Source organism: Carassius auratus, chromosome 9 (genome assembly GCF_003368295.1).
Source record: "Carassius auratus strain Wakin chromosome 9, ASM336829v1, whole genome shotgun sequence".
Taxonomy (NCBI): Eukaryota; Metazoa; Chordata; class Actinopteri; order Cypriniformes; family Cyprinidae; genus Carassius; species Carassius auratus.
This window is the reverse complement of record NC_039251.1, coordinates 8489600-8504601: the sequence shown is the minus strand read 5'-3', so window position 1 is coordinate 8504601 and position 15002 is coordinate 8489600. Positions and strand designations below refer to the sequence as shown.

At 35.4% G+C, this 15002-nt stretch overlaps 1 protein-coding gene across 11 annotated transcripts in view; it reads right to left on the bottom strand.

Moving 5' to 3' along the window:
* Nucleotides 1-6775: 6775 nt before the first annotated feature.
* LOC113108284 (tensin-1-like) overlaps nucleotides 6776-15002 on the bottom strand; it is a 242767-nt gene continuing 234540 nt past the window's right edge. For all 11 annotated transcript variants that reach the window (XM_026271224.1, XM_026271220.1, XM_026271223.1 and 8 more), the window contains 2 exons: nucleotides 14239-14268; nucleotides 6776-10460 (listed from right to left, as the gene is read on the bottom strand). In XM_026271224.1, the coding sequence (XP_026127009.1) occupies nucleotides 10322-10460; nucleotides 14239-14268 (169 nt within the window). In that variant the 3' untranslated portion in view covers nucleotides 6776-10321. The remainder of the gene's footprint in view (nucleotides 10461-14238; nucleotides 14269-15002) is intronic.

Below are 15002 nucleotides of genomic sequence, written 5' to 3'. Positions count from 1 at the left end.
GGGTTTGGGGGGGGGGTGTTTCCCCATCTTAATGGTTCCCACCCGCCTTCCCAATCATTCAGGTGATGTCCCACCCCCCTCGCCCGTAAGGAGGAGACACCTGATCCCTCTTGGGGTTCTACATTCAACTCCCAGCTCTGACCTCTGACCCCTACTTTGCAGGCTATTTATATGGGTGCGTACTTGACCTGACAGTTAAAGAAAAGGAGGGCGGGGGAGGTTAAGCTCTATCCAGATGAGAGGTCTGAAGAGAACTCTCTGTGCTCAGTTAATAAGGGCACCAGGGATATTTACAGAGCGGGAGTAAATGCTGATATACAGGGCAATTCGGGAATGAACATCTAGAAAGTACACAGTGTTGGGGGCAAGTGTCTATAAGTAGTGAAGTTTTTTTTTTTTTTTTCATAGCTAAGTAGTTGTGTTCCAAATTACACATGTGGAAAGTGCACAGTGTAGTGATGTTACTACAGTAAATTAATTTGTCATATTTTATTTTCATAGCGAAGGAGTTGTATCCCAAATGATGCACTATACTAGACACTTATTCTATGCACCATGCACTCAAATGTCTAGTATATTATGTTATTTGTCATCCAGCATTGGAGTCTCTTTCTAGTACATAATTAAAATTGTGACAATTGAGGGCATGAATCATCTAATATTCAAATATATATATTATTTTTTATTATTATTATTATTATTATTTATTTAAGTGCATCATCCGGGAATTTTAAGTGCACTTTTTCCTTTTGGAATTTTTATAATTCCTATTGACCTATAATTCCTATTGACCTATTCCCATTGATTTATCTATAACTTTTTATAATAATTATTAAATAAAAACAAAAAATACACAAATTGGGATGCATCTTATAATTTGACTCGGTTTAAATTGAGTGTATTGCTATCGGTTATATTTAGCATAAGTTTAATGTAGTCACCTTAATTAACATAATTTTTTTTCAAAACATACTTTATGTGGCAGAAAAATAAAAATAAAAATATGAATCATAATTTTAAATACATTTAAACAAACAGACAAACATTTATATTATATTATATTATATTATATTTGCATAAATAAATGGGGGGAGGGGGCTATGAATGAATGAATGAATGAACCTCAATTAGGTTAACAACATTCAATTATATATATATATATATATATATATATATATATATATATGTATATATATATATATATATATATATATATATATAAAAAATGTTTACATTTCTTGAACTTTTTTATCAAAGAATCATAAGAGACAAAGGCATCACTGTTTCTACCAAAATATTAAGTAGCACAACTGTTTAAGATTTAAAAAAAAATAATAATAATAATAAATGTTTCTTGAGAAGCATATCGGCATTTCAGAATGATTTCTGAAGGATCATGTGACAGTAAAGACAGGAGGAATGTTGCTGAAAATTCAGTTTTGCATTACAGGAATAAATTACATTAGAAATATCTTAAAATAGAAAGCAGTTACTCTTATATTGTAATATGTGTCACAATGTTACTGTTTTAATTATATTTTTAATCAAATAAATGACGCATTGATAAGAATAAGAGAAAAAAAAAAAACATTAACTTTCTTATTTATTTATTTTTTACCCCAAACTTGAAAGTGTTTTGAATTAGTCTGTAGCTTGTTTCAGATTAGCTTCCTCAACACCGGTGCTCGTCTAGAATAAATCAGGCTGGAGATCTGAAAGGTGCGGCGTGTGTTCTCCAAGGCTGGCACTCTTTGATAATACTTTATGAGCCAATAGAAGGTCCCAAGACTCCTTTAACACACACACTGTAATAAACACATTCTGTGCAGTGTCTTGGACATGCTGTCAGAGGCCAAACATTATTATGATGTGTTACTGAGGAATTTTACCTCTTTAATTTATGGAGGGAAAAGAGAGAGAAAGGAAACATCCCAAAGGCTGAAAAATGCTGGCCAGACACGCATGTGCAGCTTAGCAATAACATCCTGGAGCATGTATTTTTAGTAGGCAAGCTTTGGCCCTTGCTGCCTCGATGGGGTGCTGGCAAGGCCAGATCATGGTCCTATACAAGCCCCCTGGACACACGCTTCAAATGCCAGACCCCCACAGCACCCCTAGTAGACATGCAGACACATTTTCCTAAAAGAAACAAAAACAACATAACATTTTATATTCACGTACAATCACAAAATGTTGGTCAAATTGTGCAGCTCTACAAACAAATTGTATTCGCAATTTTATTTATTTATTTTAAATTGGAAAGGTGTATATATATATATATATATATTTAAAATAAATAAATAAAATTGCGAATACAATTTGTTTGTAGAGCTGCACAATTTGGCCAACATTTTGTGACTGTACGTGAATAGAGCTAAACAAATTGTTAGTAGTAGTAGCATTAGTAATAATAATAATAATAATAATAATAATGTTTCTAAATAATCATAACTGACAAATGGAGAAAGTTGTAGTACCAAATATTTGCCACCCCCAAAAAAGAAACATGCCAAACGTAAAAATTTTTCCAGAAATATCATATCAATTTATTTGGCCAAGCTTTTTTCATTCTTGGACTACTAAAGAAACATAAAAACGCTATGAAATATATAAGATATAAAAATTACAATAATAAATAAATGAACAGTAAAAAACAATTATTTTGTTTTCAAGAAAAGATAATCAATTTGCGCTGCAACAATGGCTACTTCATCAGCTAAAATGTCTAAAAACAAATGTCTGTTTGTTTTGTGTTATGGAACTGGCAGATTTTCCACTTGCTTTAGATATAAAGAGTTAAAAACTAATAAAAGAGTGTCAGTGCAATAAAACAGAATAGACTTAAACACCTCAATCTTGTACAGTAAAGTTTTTTTTTTTTTTTTATGTTTTAACTGAAAAAAACAAGTCATAAGGCATGAGACTCGCCACTCATGCTTTATAAACTGAAGGTCCTGCTCTTCAACTTCCTTTGGCAGTTTTGGAGGCCCAGGCCCATAATCCAGCCCTGGAAAAAATGGGAGAGCGCTTGAGTCAGATTTACTAGTTCCATTCATTTAAAAAACCTCGACAAGAAACATAGTTACACGGACAAACAAACAAGTCCCCCGTAAACTCAGTCTCAGCGGAGCCAGCTTACCAAACCAATCCACAAGCTGACGTCCAAAGCCAGTGAAAACTCACCTATAGGCCTTTAACAAATCACTCAGCGGCGCTTTTCTTCAGCTTCGAGTATGATTTCAGGTCAGCTCCTTTGAGAGCGCCATCCAATCCTCGGTATGAAAGGGCGTCTCCCTCCCAAAGCTGCCACCATTCGATGTGTGATGCAAGGACAAGAGGCTTTGCCAGGCGATAGGACACCTGTTCTCCAGAAAGATTACTTTGCTCAGCAACCAGACGGAATATTGATTTTCAGCTTTTCCTCCCTGGTGCACAAAAGCCCATTCGGATTAGAGGGTTATCCCCTCCTCGGCCTCAAATGGACTGCCTAATTCCTCCCATCTTGTCATTTGGACCCCCTGGCGAGAGCATTTCCAAAATCACAATGACATTTGCGGGGGAAAAATCAGCCCACACACGCTTCAAACGCGGTGTTGTACTTTTCCATCAGCCGTAACGTCAAACAGAGATGTTTTCCTGGAGCGATACGGTGTGTATAAACTGTGGGACTGAACTGGCTCCATTGTTTGGGTGTCGGGGGCGGACAGCTCTTTCAGTCACACATCGGTGAGATCACCAACCGAGACTCGGGCTAACAGAGAGTGTCTGAAATTCTTCTGGGGCCTTATCTGCACCGTTACCAGCATCAATAATACAGTGTTACTGTGTAAAGGACAGATAAGCTCCTCTTTCCACCCAGAGACGCTCCTGCTGCAGCAGCTTGTTTTAGGAAGGGTCAACACTGACATCAAATGGCCAACAGCTGTAATAGCATCATAGCATGTGTCGACCTTCTAGTGCCAGGGTCAGAGCAAATCAGAGAGGGCCAAACCAGAACCCACAGGCCAATCTTGGTCCTGATGAGCTTTGATTTAGCCCTGAAATATCACAAGGGTGGAGGAAAAAATATGACAGTGATGCATATCTTTATTTTTTATATCTACGTTATATCTAACATTTTGCACTGAACTAAATATAGCAGAATTTAAATGGATTAGATTTTATTTTTATATGTAATGTAGTTTAATATAATGCAGCATTTACTTTAGACCTATGATTCTGAAGCCGGTTTCATTTTTAGCACTTCATAGTGAAAGGTTTGCTCATCTCTGTATGCTGCACGGAAAATTATTGGAGAAGGTTTTACAAGAAAATAATACCTCAGTTTGTCTTCTTCAGATTTTGTTATTTAAAGTGTTTTTTGTTTTTTTTTAATTACTTCTCAAATTGACTAGCGATTTTTGAGTGAAAATTATATTTATATTTTCAGTTTGGTAAATAAAAACATTTCCAAAACTTAAAATAAATGATATCTGAAATAATTAAATGACATAAAATAAATACAATAAAAAAACTGCAAACATTGCAACATTTATCATTTTCATTTAGTTGTCCTCAATGTACTAAAATAGCTGAAAAAAATAAAATAATAAATGAATAAATGAACTAAAAAGATTTAAAAAAAAATTAAACTTACAAAGACATGAAAAAACGAATACAAATAACAAAAATGCAAAACAAAATGATTAAACCGTTTAACTAAAATTAAAATGGAAATATAAATTAAAATCCCTGGCCTTCTGCAAGTCTTAAAGAAAGTCTCTTAATTTGCCCTTCAACAAACTAATGCTTTAAAAAATATTAACATGTTCCTTTGCCTCCCCCCCCCCCATATTCTACTGTTTAGGAGCAGAGCAAGCTTTAATCTACTTATATATATATAAGTTATAATAATAATAATAATAATAATAATAATAATAATAATAATAATAATAATAATAATAATAAAGTGTTTCTAATGCTGCAACAAAACTTAAAATATTCCAAAATATTAATGCAAACTATTATAGTATCTCTCTAATGTCATTATAACAGACATCAAACATTCTAATCATTTTGTTCTTGCCTTTAAAGTCAATGCAAGAAATAGTTTGACTGATTCCCTAAGACTGGTGAGTGTATACAGGCAGAACAAGATGATACTAACCAATAACAGACTCCCAGTCTTAGGTCGGTTTGAAGGGCTTTGTCTGACTGATCAGTGGAAACTCTGAGTAATGCTGTAAGAGCTATTGTTTTGCTCCGTAATCTATTGGGGCTTCGAGTGACCCTCCCAACACAATGGGCCAAAGCTTTTTGTAACCTTTTAGCAATGTGAATATGTAGGAGTGTCCCAACTTGGAACATTAATGTTAATGAGAAAAGGGTTTTCTGCTTACTGATCTGCTACATAACTCCATAACTCCCAAATGACATCACCATCCCCTCCTCACTTGTGGACAGATGTAATTATTGAAAGTGAAAGAAATGCAAATCAACAAATGCATATATGCTCTAGTGCAGTCTGTTTTCTGGGAAGATCTAAGCATTTACATCAAGCTGCTGATGTTCAGAGCACATACAGTAAGGTCCAAAAGTCTGCATTTTTATAATTAATTAGCATTTATTAAATATGTATTTATTAAAGATTATTGTCATTTCAAATAGTGCATTATATTCTTCCCCAAACTGACCTTTTTTATTTCAATGAAATAATGTCCTTGTATTATTATTATTTTATTTTTTGTATGTAATATTTAGCATTTTTATGGTCCTAAATGATATTAATTGAATAGTTTTTATACATTTATTAACCTTCAACCACTTTTTGACCATAGAGCAAAAAAAAAGAAAAAGAAAAAAAAAAAGAAAAAAAATTCATCTTAAAACTGTCATAAATCTTGAATGCTGTGGAACACAGATTTACATTGGCAAATTATTACTGAAGTGTAAAAAGTGAAACTAAGAAAAACTATTAGGTTTATTATGAAAAATGCACAAAAATACTGTTTTTTTTTTTTTGTTGTTGTTGTTGTTTTTTTAATTCTGTGTGAAATATATATTATCCAAAACATGTTTTACAAGTAAAACTGCATGAAAATCTAATCCGTCAATCTAAACAAACTGTGTTCTGAAATTTCTTTTCATGTCCGCTATTTAATGTGTGTGTGTGTGTGTGTGTGTGTGTGTTCACATAGACAAAACCAAGTGCTCACCATAAGTTTCTTACCATTCCAATAAATTAAAAAATTCAAAAAAAAAAAAAAAATGCTAAACTTTTTGATCAAAAATTACCGAGCAGCACCAGAGGGTTTAATAAAACAAAATTCCAGATTTTCATTGTAATCTCAGCCTTTTGGAGCCTACTGTGCATCTGGACAGATTAGCATCCAAATTCCCATGTTTCATGATCTATAGTTGAGGGAATTACATCAGATCAAGTCTTTGTTACTGTATTTCATGCATTCCTACCCTTAATCCATAAATGTTCACATTACACATGTTTATTTTGGCTGTGAAGAAGAGAATTTGAAATAATGCATGGCCAATCTACAGCGCTTGACCTGCCTCCGAGGTTTCTTTGTGTGCGAGTTTATTTTTCCGTCTCATTTTCCTCGGTATGTGACCGAAGAGCAATGGAAAAAGAGGCTTGGCCTCTGAAGTGATTGGTACTGTGACAGTTACATTAGTAAAATCAAATACCTTTCATTCAGATCCGGTAATGAAGTGTAACGCTGCACCTCATTCACATGATTAACTAGAGGCGACGCTTCCAAGAAATGCACAAACCAGGACACTCTTTCTAGCAACAGTGTACTTTAATGTAACTGATTTGGATCGCTCTTTAATGTATACTTTTTTTGCCAAAACAATACAATGAGGCTGTAAAACATGAAGCAAATAAAACGACGTGGTTCTGTACAGCAATAGTAGCTCATTCACACATTCTAAGTCTGTTAATGAGTGGACATAAAAAAATATAATAACACAACACTGCTGACTAATACATGGAGGAGTGCGGAGCTGATTTTGATGGAAGGTCTCTTTCTTTGACTGCCTAAATGTTTTCAGGTAAATGCAAACACTTTGTCATTTCTGTGTGGTTTGGAAATGACTGTTTGGATAACACAGTTTGTGTCGTTTATCTACGCCTGAGCACCAAATTAAAAATCCAGAAAGTCAAGCAAAGCAAGTAAATATATATTCTAGTGTGCATCATCACTCTTACACCATGTTTACACCAGACACGTCCAGCACCATAAATGTAGATGTTTCCCATTTTAATCAACTGAAAGGCCTACACTTTCTAGATACTTTAATCTGAAATCAAATCATTTCACTTGCACATTTAATACATGTGCATTAATTAACTATTGCATAACTTGATTATTACATCAAAGTCAGATTATGAAATTGCCTTTGGCCTACTATTTTAAACCATACTGTAAGTACTTAACTGTTGCAATGAAACATTGCATCCCATGCATGAACTGATTGCACAAAGTGGCTGTGTTTCAAGAAAGTCTCTATTGTCAAACAGCCTGTGCAAGTCAGTTTTAAAATAGGATTTTATTTTCCACAGATTTATTTATTTTTATTGAAGCGTAGCCTTGAGCTTCCAGTGCAGGCATCCTCACGACTCTGGACGCTTCCAGAGTAAACACGGCGTTGCTGTTAGGATAATTGAAGCGGTCATATTTATTAAGATATTATGAACTTTTTCAGCTCTTGATCATTAAGTGCTTTGCATTCTTTTGGAGCAGTTTTGTAAGGCTAAACACAAGGGAATCATGGCAACCAAACACAGTGGAACACGTCATATAGCATGTGCATCGAGTCAAAACAGACCCCCGTGCCAAAAACAACAAGCCGTCGTTCGCACACGACCAGACAGTGATCAATTCTCAAACAAAAGCATACAAATGTGAAATCAAATCTTTGGCAAAAATGAAGTATTTACATACATAAAAGCAAGACAAGGGACAGTTTTCAGGGCGGCATGGGCATCCTGCTTAAACTAAAGAAGTGTGTGTGGTGGGGTACGTTCTCTGCAAATCACAGTTAAAACACTGCAGTATTACTTTTCATCTAAATTTAAGAAGGGTTCGGAACGGGAGGATGCGTAGATGACGACATGGCTGGCAATACCTGACAGCGCCTCAGGATGGCAGTATGAAACAATACTGAATTCTGCCTGAGAGAATCACTGCGAGGGGCCAAACAGTGGCTTTCACCGAGGGCTGAACACTGGGAGGGAAAAGATGCCAAAATAATAACCATAATACAAAAATAAAGACACTTCCTTACTTTTCTTTACACAAAACCTCTTGCAGTAAACAATACAACCAAGCACTGGGTAAAATATGGACAAACCCAGCGACTGGGTTGTTTTGACCCAGAAGTTTGGGTTAAACATTTACCGTCCATATTTAACCCAGCATTTTTTAGAGTGATGCAAAAGCAAAGTCGATGTCGATCTAAAGCTAAAGGAAAACGACGTGAGAAAAAAACATCCAATAATGACAAGCTTTCCAAATACATACACTTTACACCATACATCATAGCACACTTCTCAAAATCTCACGATTTCGAAATATTAGCCAAAATAAAGATCATTTCTTTTGGAGGCTAATCTTTATGTAGACTATACAATATATCTATAGGTAAATGAGTTAACATGGAGCAAAAAAAAAAAAGTAGCAAAGACATAATAACACAATAAATATTCAGTAAAATCGCTTTCTGATGTATTTTTTTTATATATATATACTTAGCTTACGTTGGGGTAGAATGATAGTGTGAGTGTGTTTGAAGCGAGGCATAGAGACACAGTGACTGATCTACACCTTACTGCCAGATACACAATGATACACACTCAGACCTGAAGAGAAGAGAGCACAGCAGCGGCTCATGGACGCTAACAACTGCAGACCAGGAGATAAAAGTTGATGCTTGACACGTGCATAAAAGATCTCAAGAAGATTATTGTGTTCAATTCAGCTCAGGAGTTACAACTAGCTGCTCGGAAAGTGTCATAGAACAGCATATCAAATCAGATGTCCATCCATTACTGTGACTGTTCCCAAATGGAAAGAGCTGAATGTAACATTTTGATTCATGACGGAGTTTTGGTTCCTTGCCACTGTCGCCTTTGGCTTGCACACGTGGGGTTTATTCAGAAAACTATTATCAGTTTGACTGCACTGACTATCTGATGATTTCTGAATAAAGCTGAGCTGCCTTTGAATTCATTTTAAATACTGATGAGCTTTCCAACATTGACACTGTTAGTGAACTAAACTGAGCCAATATCGAACTAAACTGAGCTGAATCTTCTGTAATGTTGCTTTTCAGCTGAAACTAAAGTTCTTCCATAATGAATTTTGCAAATGTATTGGAATTTCCTGCTTTATTTCCGTGCAGCTGCTTTGAAACCGTCTGCATTGTATAAAGCGCTAGGAAATAAACGTCTCTTGAAATCTATGACATTATGCAAACAGCTGCACCCAGATGAAGAGAAATATTCAGTTTTTAGCATTTATTATTATTTATTATTTATGTATTATTTTTTTCCCTGCTTGTCACCTCTCAGTCTGACTTCAAATGCCATTGTATTGCACTTTCCTGAAAATGAAGACTTTCCAAATGGAAACCGCTGGATATTTATGGACCAGAAGTGAATGGAGAAGCTGAATTGCTGAAACAACTCATTTTCTCTGAAGCGCATCTTTGAGGATGGGAATATCTAACCCTTACTTTTATCTTCTGCCAGATCTGCCACATGCAAGGGAACTTTAAAATCCCCACAAGGTTTTAAGTGTATCCAGAGTGGACTCTTAGTTGGCTTATGAAAAGGTCTTGCACTTGTAGCGTGAGAAACAGGAGCCGCTTTCAGAAGGAAAAGAGGTGATGCTTCAGTTCATATGTACAGTTTTAACGAAGCAGCCGTGGTTTATCAAGATATACAAGGACGCTTGGATAAATGATTGGTTTGTCCTGACTGCTCTCTTATCTTTGGTGCATCAGCCCCACATTTCATCCTACTCATCAACCTTTTTTTACTTTTTCTTTTCCTTTTTTCTTAAAAAAAGAGCAACAAAACCACCGACATCATTTCCACGTTCCCTCCAAGTGAGATGAAGATCACCTCCCCTCTGTACTTCACTCCTCTACGCCCACCCTGCACTTCCTCTGTCCCTCTTCCTCACTGCCGTCCAAATAACCCTTCCTCACACATACACACAGCCTCTCAGCCAAACATACAGAATGAAAAACAGACATTTAAAAAGAATTCAACAGAACAAAATGAAAGTCCTCTGGAAAGCAGTGGCGCGGGAAGAGTTCACCGCTTCTGAGAAGTGATCACTTTGGAGACGAAGTTGACGATGGCTGTGGCCGGTTGATCTGGATCCATCTCGGCGAACAGGTGACTGACATTGTCTGTCGTGCTGCCTTGCTTTCTGGCCACAAAGCCAAAGAACCTGTGAAGAAGAAGAAAAATATCTTAATGTATGTATTATAATAATACACTGTAAGATCAGGAGCTAGTGAAGACTTGAAACTAGTTAGAGAGATTCACAGCAGTACTTGGATGAATCTTAGAAAACATGTCCAGGCCACATTCCACCCCAAAATTGAAAGAAATTTTTCATACAGATTTATGTGACTAATCACACATTAAAACTTGTACAATCAACATAAAGGAAGAATAATTTTAAATATGTTCAATGAGTATAAGAATATTGGTAACACTTCAGGTTCCAATTCTAACTATTAATTAGTTGTTTATTAGCATGGATTACTGGGATATTGGCTGTTTATTGTTACTTAAAAAAAAAAAAAAACTTAATTTCTTATTCTGCACAACCTTATACTAAATCCTTAAACTTAACAACTGCTTTACTAAGTATTAATAAGCAGTAATTTAGAGAATATTGAGGCAACAGTCATAGTTAATAGCTAATTAATAGTTAGAATTTGACCCTAATCTAAAGTGTGACCAGAATAATTGATGTAGTTTTCTATTATTTATTTGAAAGAATTAAAAGAACTGTTTCATGTACCATTTATTTGACGAGGTTGATATAGAAAGTAATAAATAATTAATGGGGGGCGAAAACTTTTGAACACGATTAAGATGGCCAAATTTGTCTTATTTTGTTGAAAAATATATTTTTTTCCATTTAGTTCTGCCCTTCGTAAGCAACAGAAGATACTTGTATGTTTCCCGGTACACAAATTAAGTACAGTTTACCCTGATCTTCAAATTCCTAAAGTTTTCACCCCCAGCTCTTAATGCATCTTGTTTCCTTCTGGAGCATCAGTGAATGTTTGAATCTTTTTAAATAGTTGTGTTTAAGTCCCTCAAATGTCCTCAGTGTGTTAAGTTGCATTTTTAAAATCATAAAGTCACTGCTGGAAAGGGTTCAAATATGCAAAGATGCTGGAAAACTGAAGAATCTGCAGGACCTTAAAGATTTTTCTGAAGAACGCTGCTCAGTTTAACTGTTCAGAACAAACAAGGGACTCATGCACAACCATCACAAAACAGAAAGACAGTCGAGGATCATCAGGTAACAGAACACAGTATTAAAAACCAAGGGTTCCCAAACTTTTGAGTGGGGTTATTTAATATCTTATGCACAATATCTTACTCAGGACAGTACTAAATAAAAAATAACATGCATTTAGTATGATCTCTCTTTTTTTTTTTTTATTACTCATATTTTCACAGATTCTGCAAGGGGTGCGAAAAACTTTGAGCCCCACTGTATATATATATATATATATATATATATATATATATATATATATATATATATATATATATATATATATATATATATATATAATTACTCATCTTTTTTTCTGACCTGAACATGTTCTTAACAAAACTTCCCCTGTCATTCTGACTATAATGGTCATTAAACTTCTGTTTATTCACCACCAGATGTCATCATCCACAACAGAGACTCTCACACTACACAGTACATCCTGGACCACATTTCCCATGCTCCATTGCACCAATCACAATCATCTGATAACAATCACACCATGCATCTGAGACCAATTACACACACACAACACAATCATCAGACACGCTTTATAAGCATTGGACTTCCCCTCACACACTGCAGAGTATTGTTCTGCATATATCCCTCTCCTTGCGATAGCTGCGATACCAAGCCATTCCATGTTTGTTTTCATAGTCTTGCTTTAGTTTCTTGTTTTCATAGTTTATTATTTTCCTTGCCCCTTCTCGTGTTTTGACCTGTTTGCTCTGGTTACTAGATTACTAGATTACCCCTCATATCTACCCTCTGGTTATTGTTTGCTCATCGAAGACCCACGCTTGCCCTAGGATTATTCTCGTGTCTTGCCCTCTATATACCTGTTTGCCATTGTTTGACCCATGCCTGTTATGACAACAATCTCTGTCCCATAAAAGCTTGCACATGGATACGCACGTCTTACGTCTCATCAGCCCCGTTACACTTACAATAAATTGGGCTATTCCCAAGTGAAACTCACTTCACAAAAAACGCACATTCATGCTCTGATGTCTCTTTTGTGGTTAAACATAAAATATATTTCCTCTATTGTTGTTTCAGATTTTGCCTGTGCTTGCTACGTCGTAATCACGTCACTACAGAAGCAAGCTCTTGATTGGTTAACTCAATGCAAATTTTCGCCAAAGTGTTTATTTTTCAACTCAACAAAAAAACGCGCAATTTGAGCTGTGTCATTTGCACGATTCACGTCATTCACCTCACCTCATTTGCACGAATCGCACCACATGATGTCTATTCGCGTCTTTGCACTGACTTAACATGTAAATCACTCGTGCTTAATGCTTCAGTCATCTCTAGTTTGAACGCACAATTAAAGTTGGTATGTACATGTGTACTCTGGCACTCATTCTGGCATGAGATCTTAAAGGAACACTCGAAAATTTTTGAAAATAGGCAAAAGTTTCAACTCCCCTAGAGACAAACCATTGAGTTTTACCATTGTTGAATCTATTCAGCCAATCTCCAGGTCTGGCTGTAGCACTTTAAATGTAGCTTAGCATGGATCATTGATATTACGCAGCGTCTAAAAAAAATAGGTTATCGTTGGAAGTTAGCAAGGGACTATTTTCAGGTAATATCACTGCGCCTGCTGCACTTATGGTATGGCAGCAAAGTTGCTTGATTATTACGCCAGAATGACAGTATAGTTCCTAGGCATTTTGGCCTAGAAAATTTAAACTTTTTAATTTTCCGTCGGTCTTAGTGCATGATGTATCTACAGAAAAGTCAAGTTTTAAATAGGAAAAATAGCAAAAATCTATGGCCATTTTTGAGCGAGATGCTAACGGTCTAATCAGATTAAATATTCCATGCTAAGCTAAACTAGAAGTGCTATTCGAATGGATTCGAAAACAGTAAAAATAAACTGTTTAACTCCAGGGGAGTTGTAAAATGAGCCTATTTTCAAAAATAGTGGAGTGTTCCCTTAAATACACAACCTTGCTCTCTCCTCAAATGATCTAAACATATAAACCCAGCAGCATTCTTTATTCTGTCACGATATTAAACCCAAGCTACTCCTGAACCACAACAGCAGAATTCATGTTCATGCCTATAACATAGTGCTTTCATCCTCAGCTCAGTCCAATGATCGGTTCCTCCTCTTTAACATATCTGAACCCTGCATCAACAGCAAAGTTCCAGTCCGATCTCTTTCAAAAGCAGCCCAGATCGAGCCATGAGGGCTGTCACATGCCTCATTGCTCCAGGAGTGTAAAGTGCCTTGTGCGTGAAAACTCAAGTGCTCAGTAAAGAGATCTGATCAGATTGGCTGTGAGAGGATCATATCATATCATGTCTCTTTAAAAGAGCTCAAAAAAAAAAAAAAAGAAAAAAAAAAAAAAAATCATCACCCTCAAGTTGTTCCAAACCTGTATGAATGTATTTATTGTATTTTTATTTATTTTCTTTTATTTATTTATTTATTTATTTTTGAAGCATTTATCCTTCATGTATGTAGTGTGTGGCCTCTAAATCATGGCACAGGTGTGTGAGGGTTGGCAGGTTAGCGTCATGCTCTTTGATGATCACAATCCTGCTCAATCATCACGATAGCCCTGAGCACAGGCACTCTATCCCATGATGCACAGGGAAGGGGGAGCAGCTCTTGGGACTGATGCATATCTAAACTCAGATAACAGCATCTGCTAAGCTGCAAAAGATCAAGTTCACAGTTATCGAAACTTACTTTGCAGTGCCACCCTCTGGTTTGCTCCACCTGGAACGACATTGAAACAGATTATGAATGTTTAACTTTGAGCAACTATAGCACTAATGAAAAAAATGAAGAAAAAAAAATAGGAATAATAACAAAGTATTCAAGGAACACACAGATCCCTTGCAAGAGATAAAAATCGATACAGTAAAAACAATAACAGCTTTACTAATCACACATTAAAAGCAAGTTGCAAATAAAACAGATTTATTTTTACGTTTCATGATTAATTTAATGTGTTTGTTACTTTTTTTTTTAAATTAATTGTGAAATTTGCTGTTATTTTCCTATATATACATTCCTACATCTTTTTTATTTTATTTTTTTTCCAGTCTAGTAGTAGCCACAATGGTATGATGTTCTGAATTGCTATAGTGTTTTTATTTTTGTAAATATGTAAATTTTTGAAAAATCTTTTTTTTCCCACATATTTCTCAAGAGTTTATTTATTATATACTGTCTTTTATTATTTGTGTTTATGTCTATAATTCCTTATTGGTTGTGTTTGATGCACTGTAGGATGAGAAACTAACAAAAATATGTATATAATGTGACAAAAAACCTTAAATCTTAAAACTTGAGGTAACATTTTTCAAAATGCCTTGAACTGTAATATTGCACAACATTAACAGCAATATGGCTTGGCAAGCACAAACATAATTCTGATCCTGTCGCCAGATCCACTGATCAATATATAAATGTTGTGACATCGACTGCTGTGGCTAAAGTTAATGCTA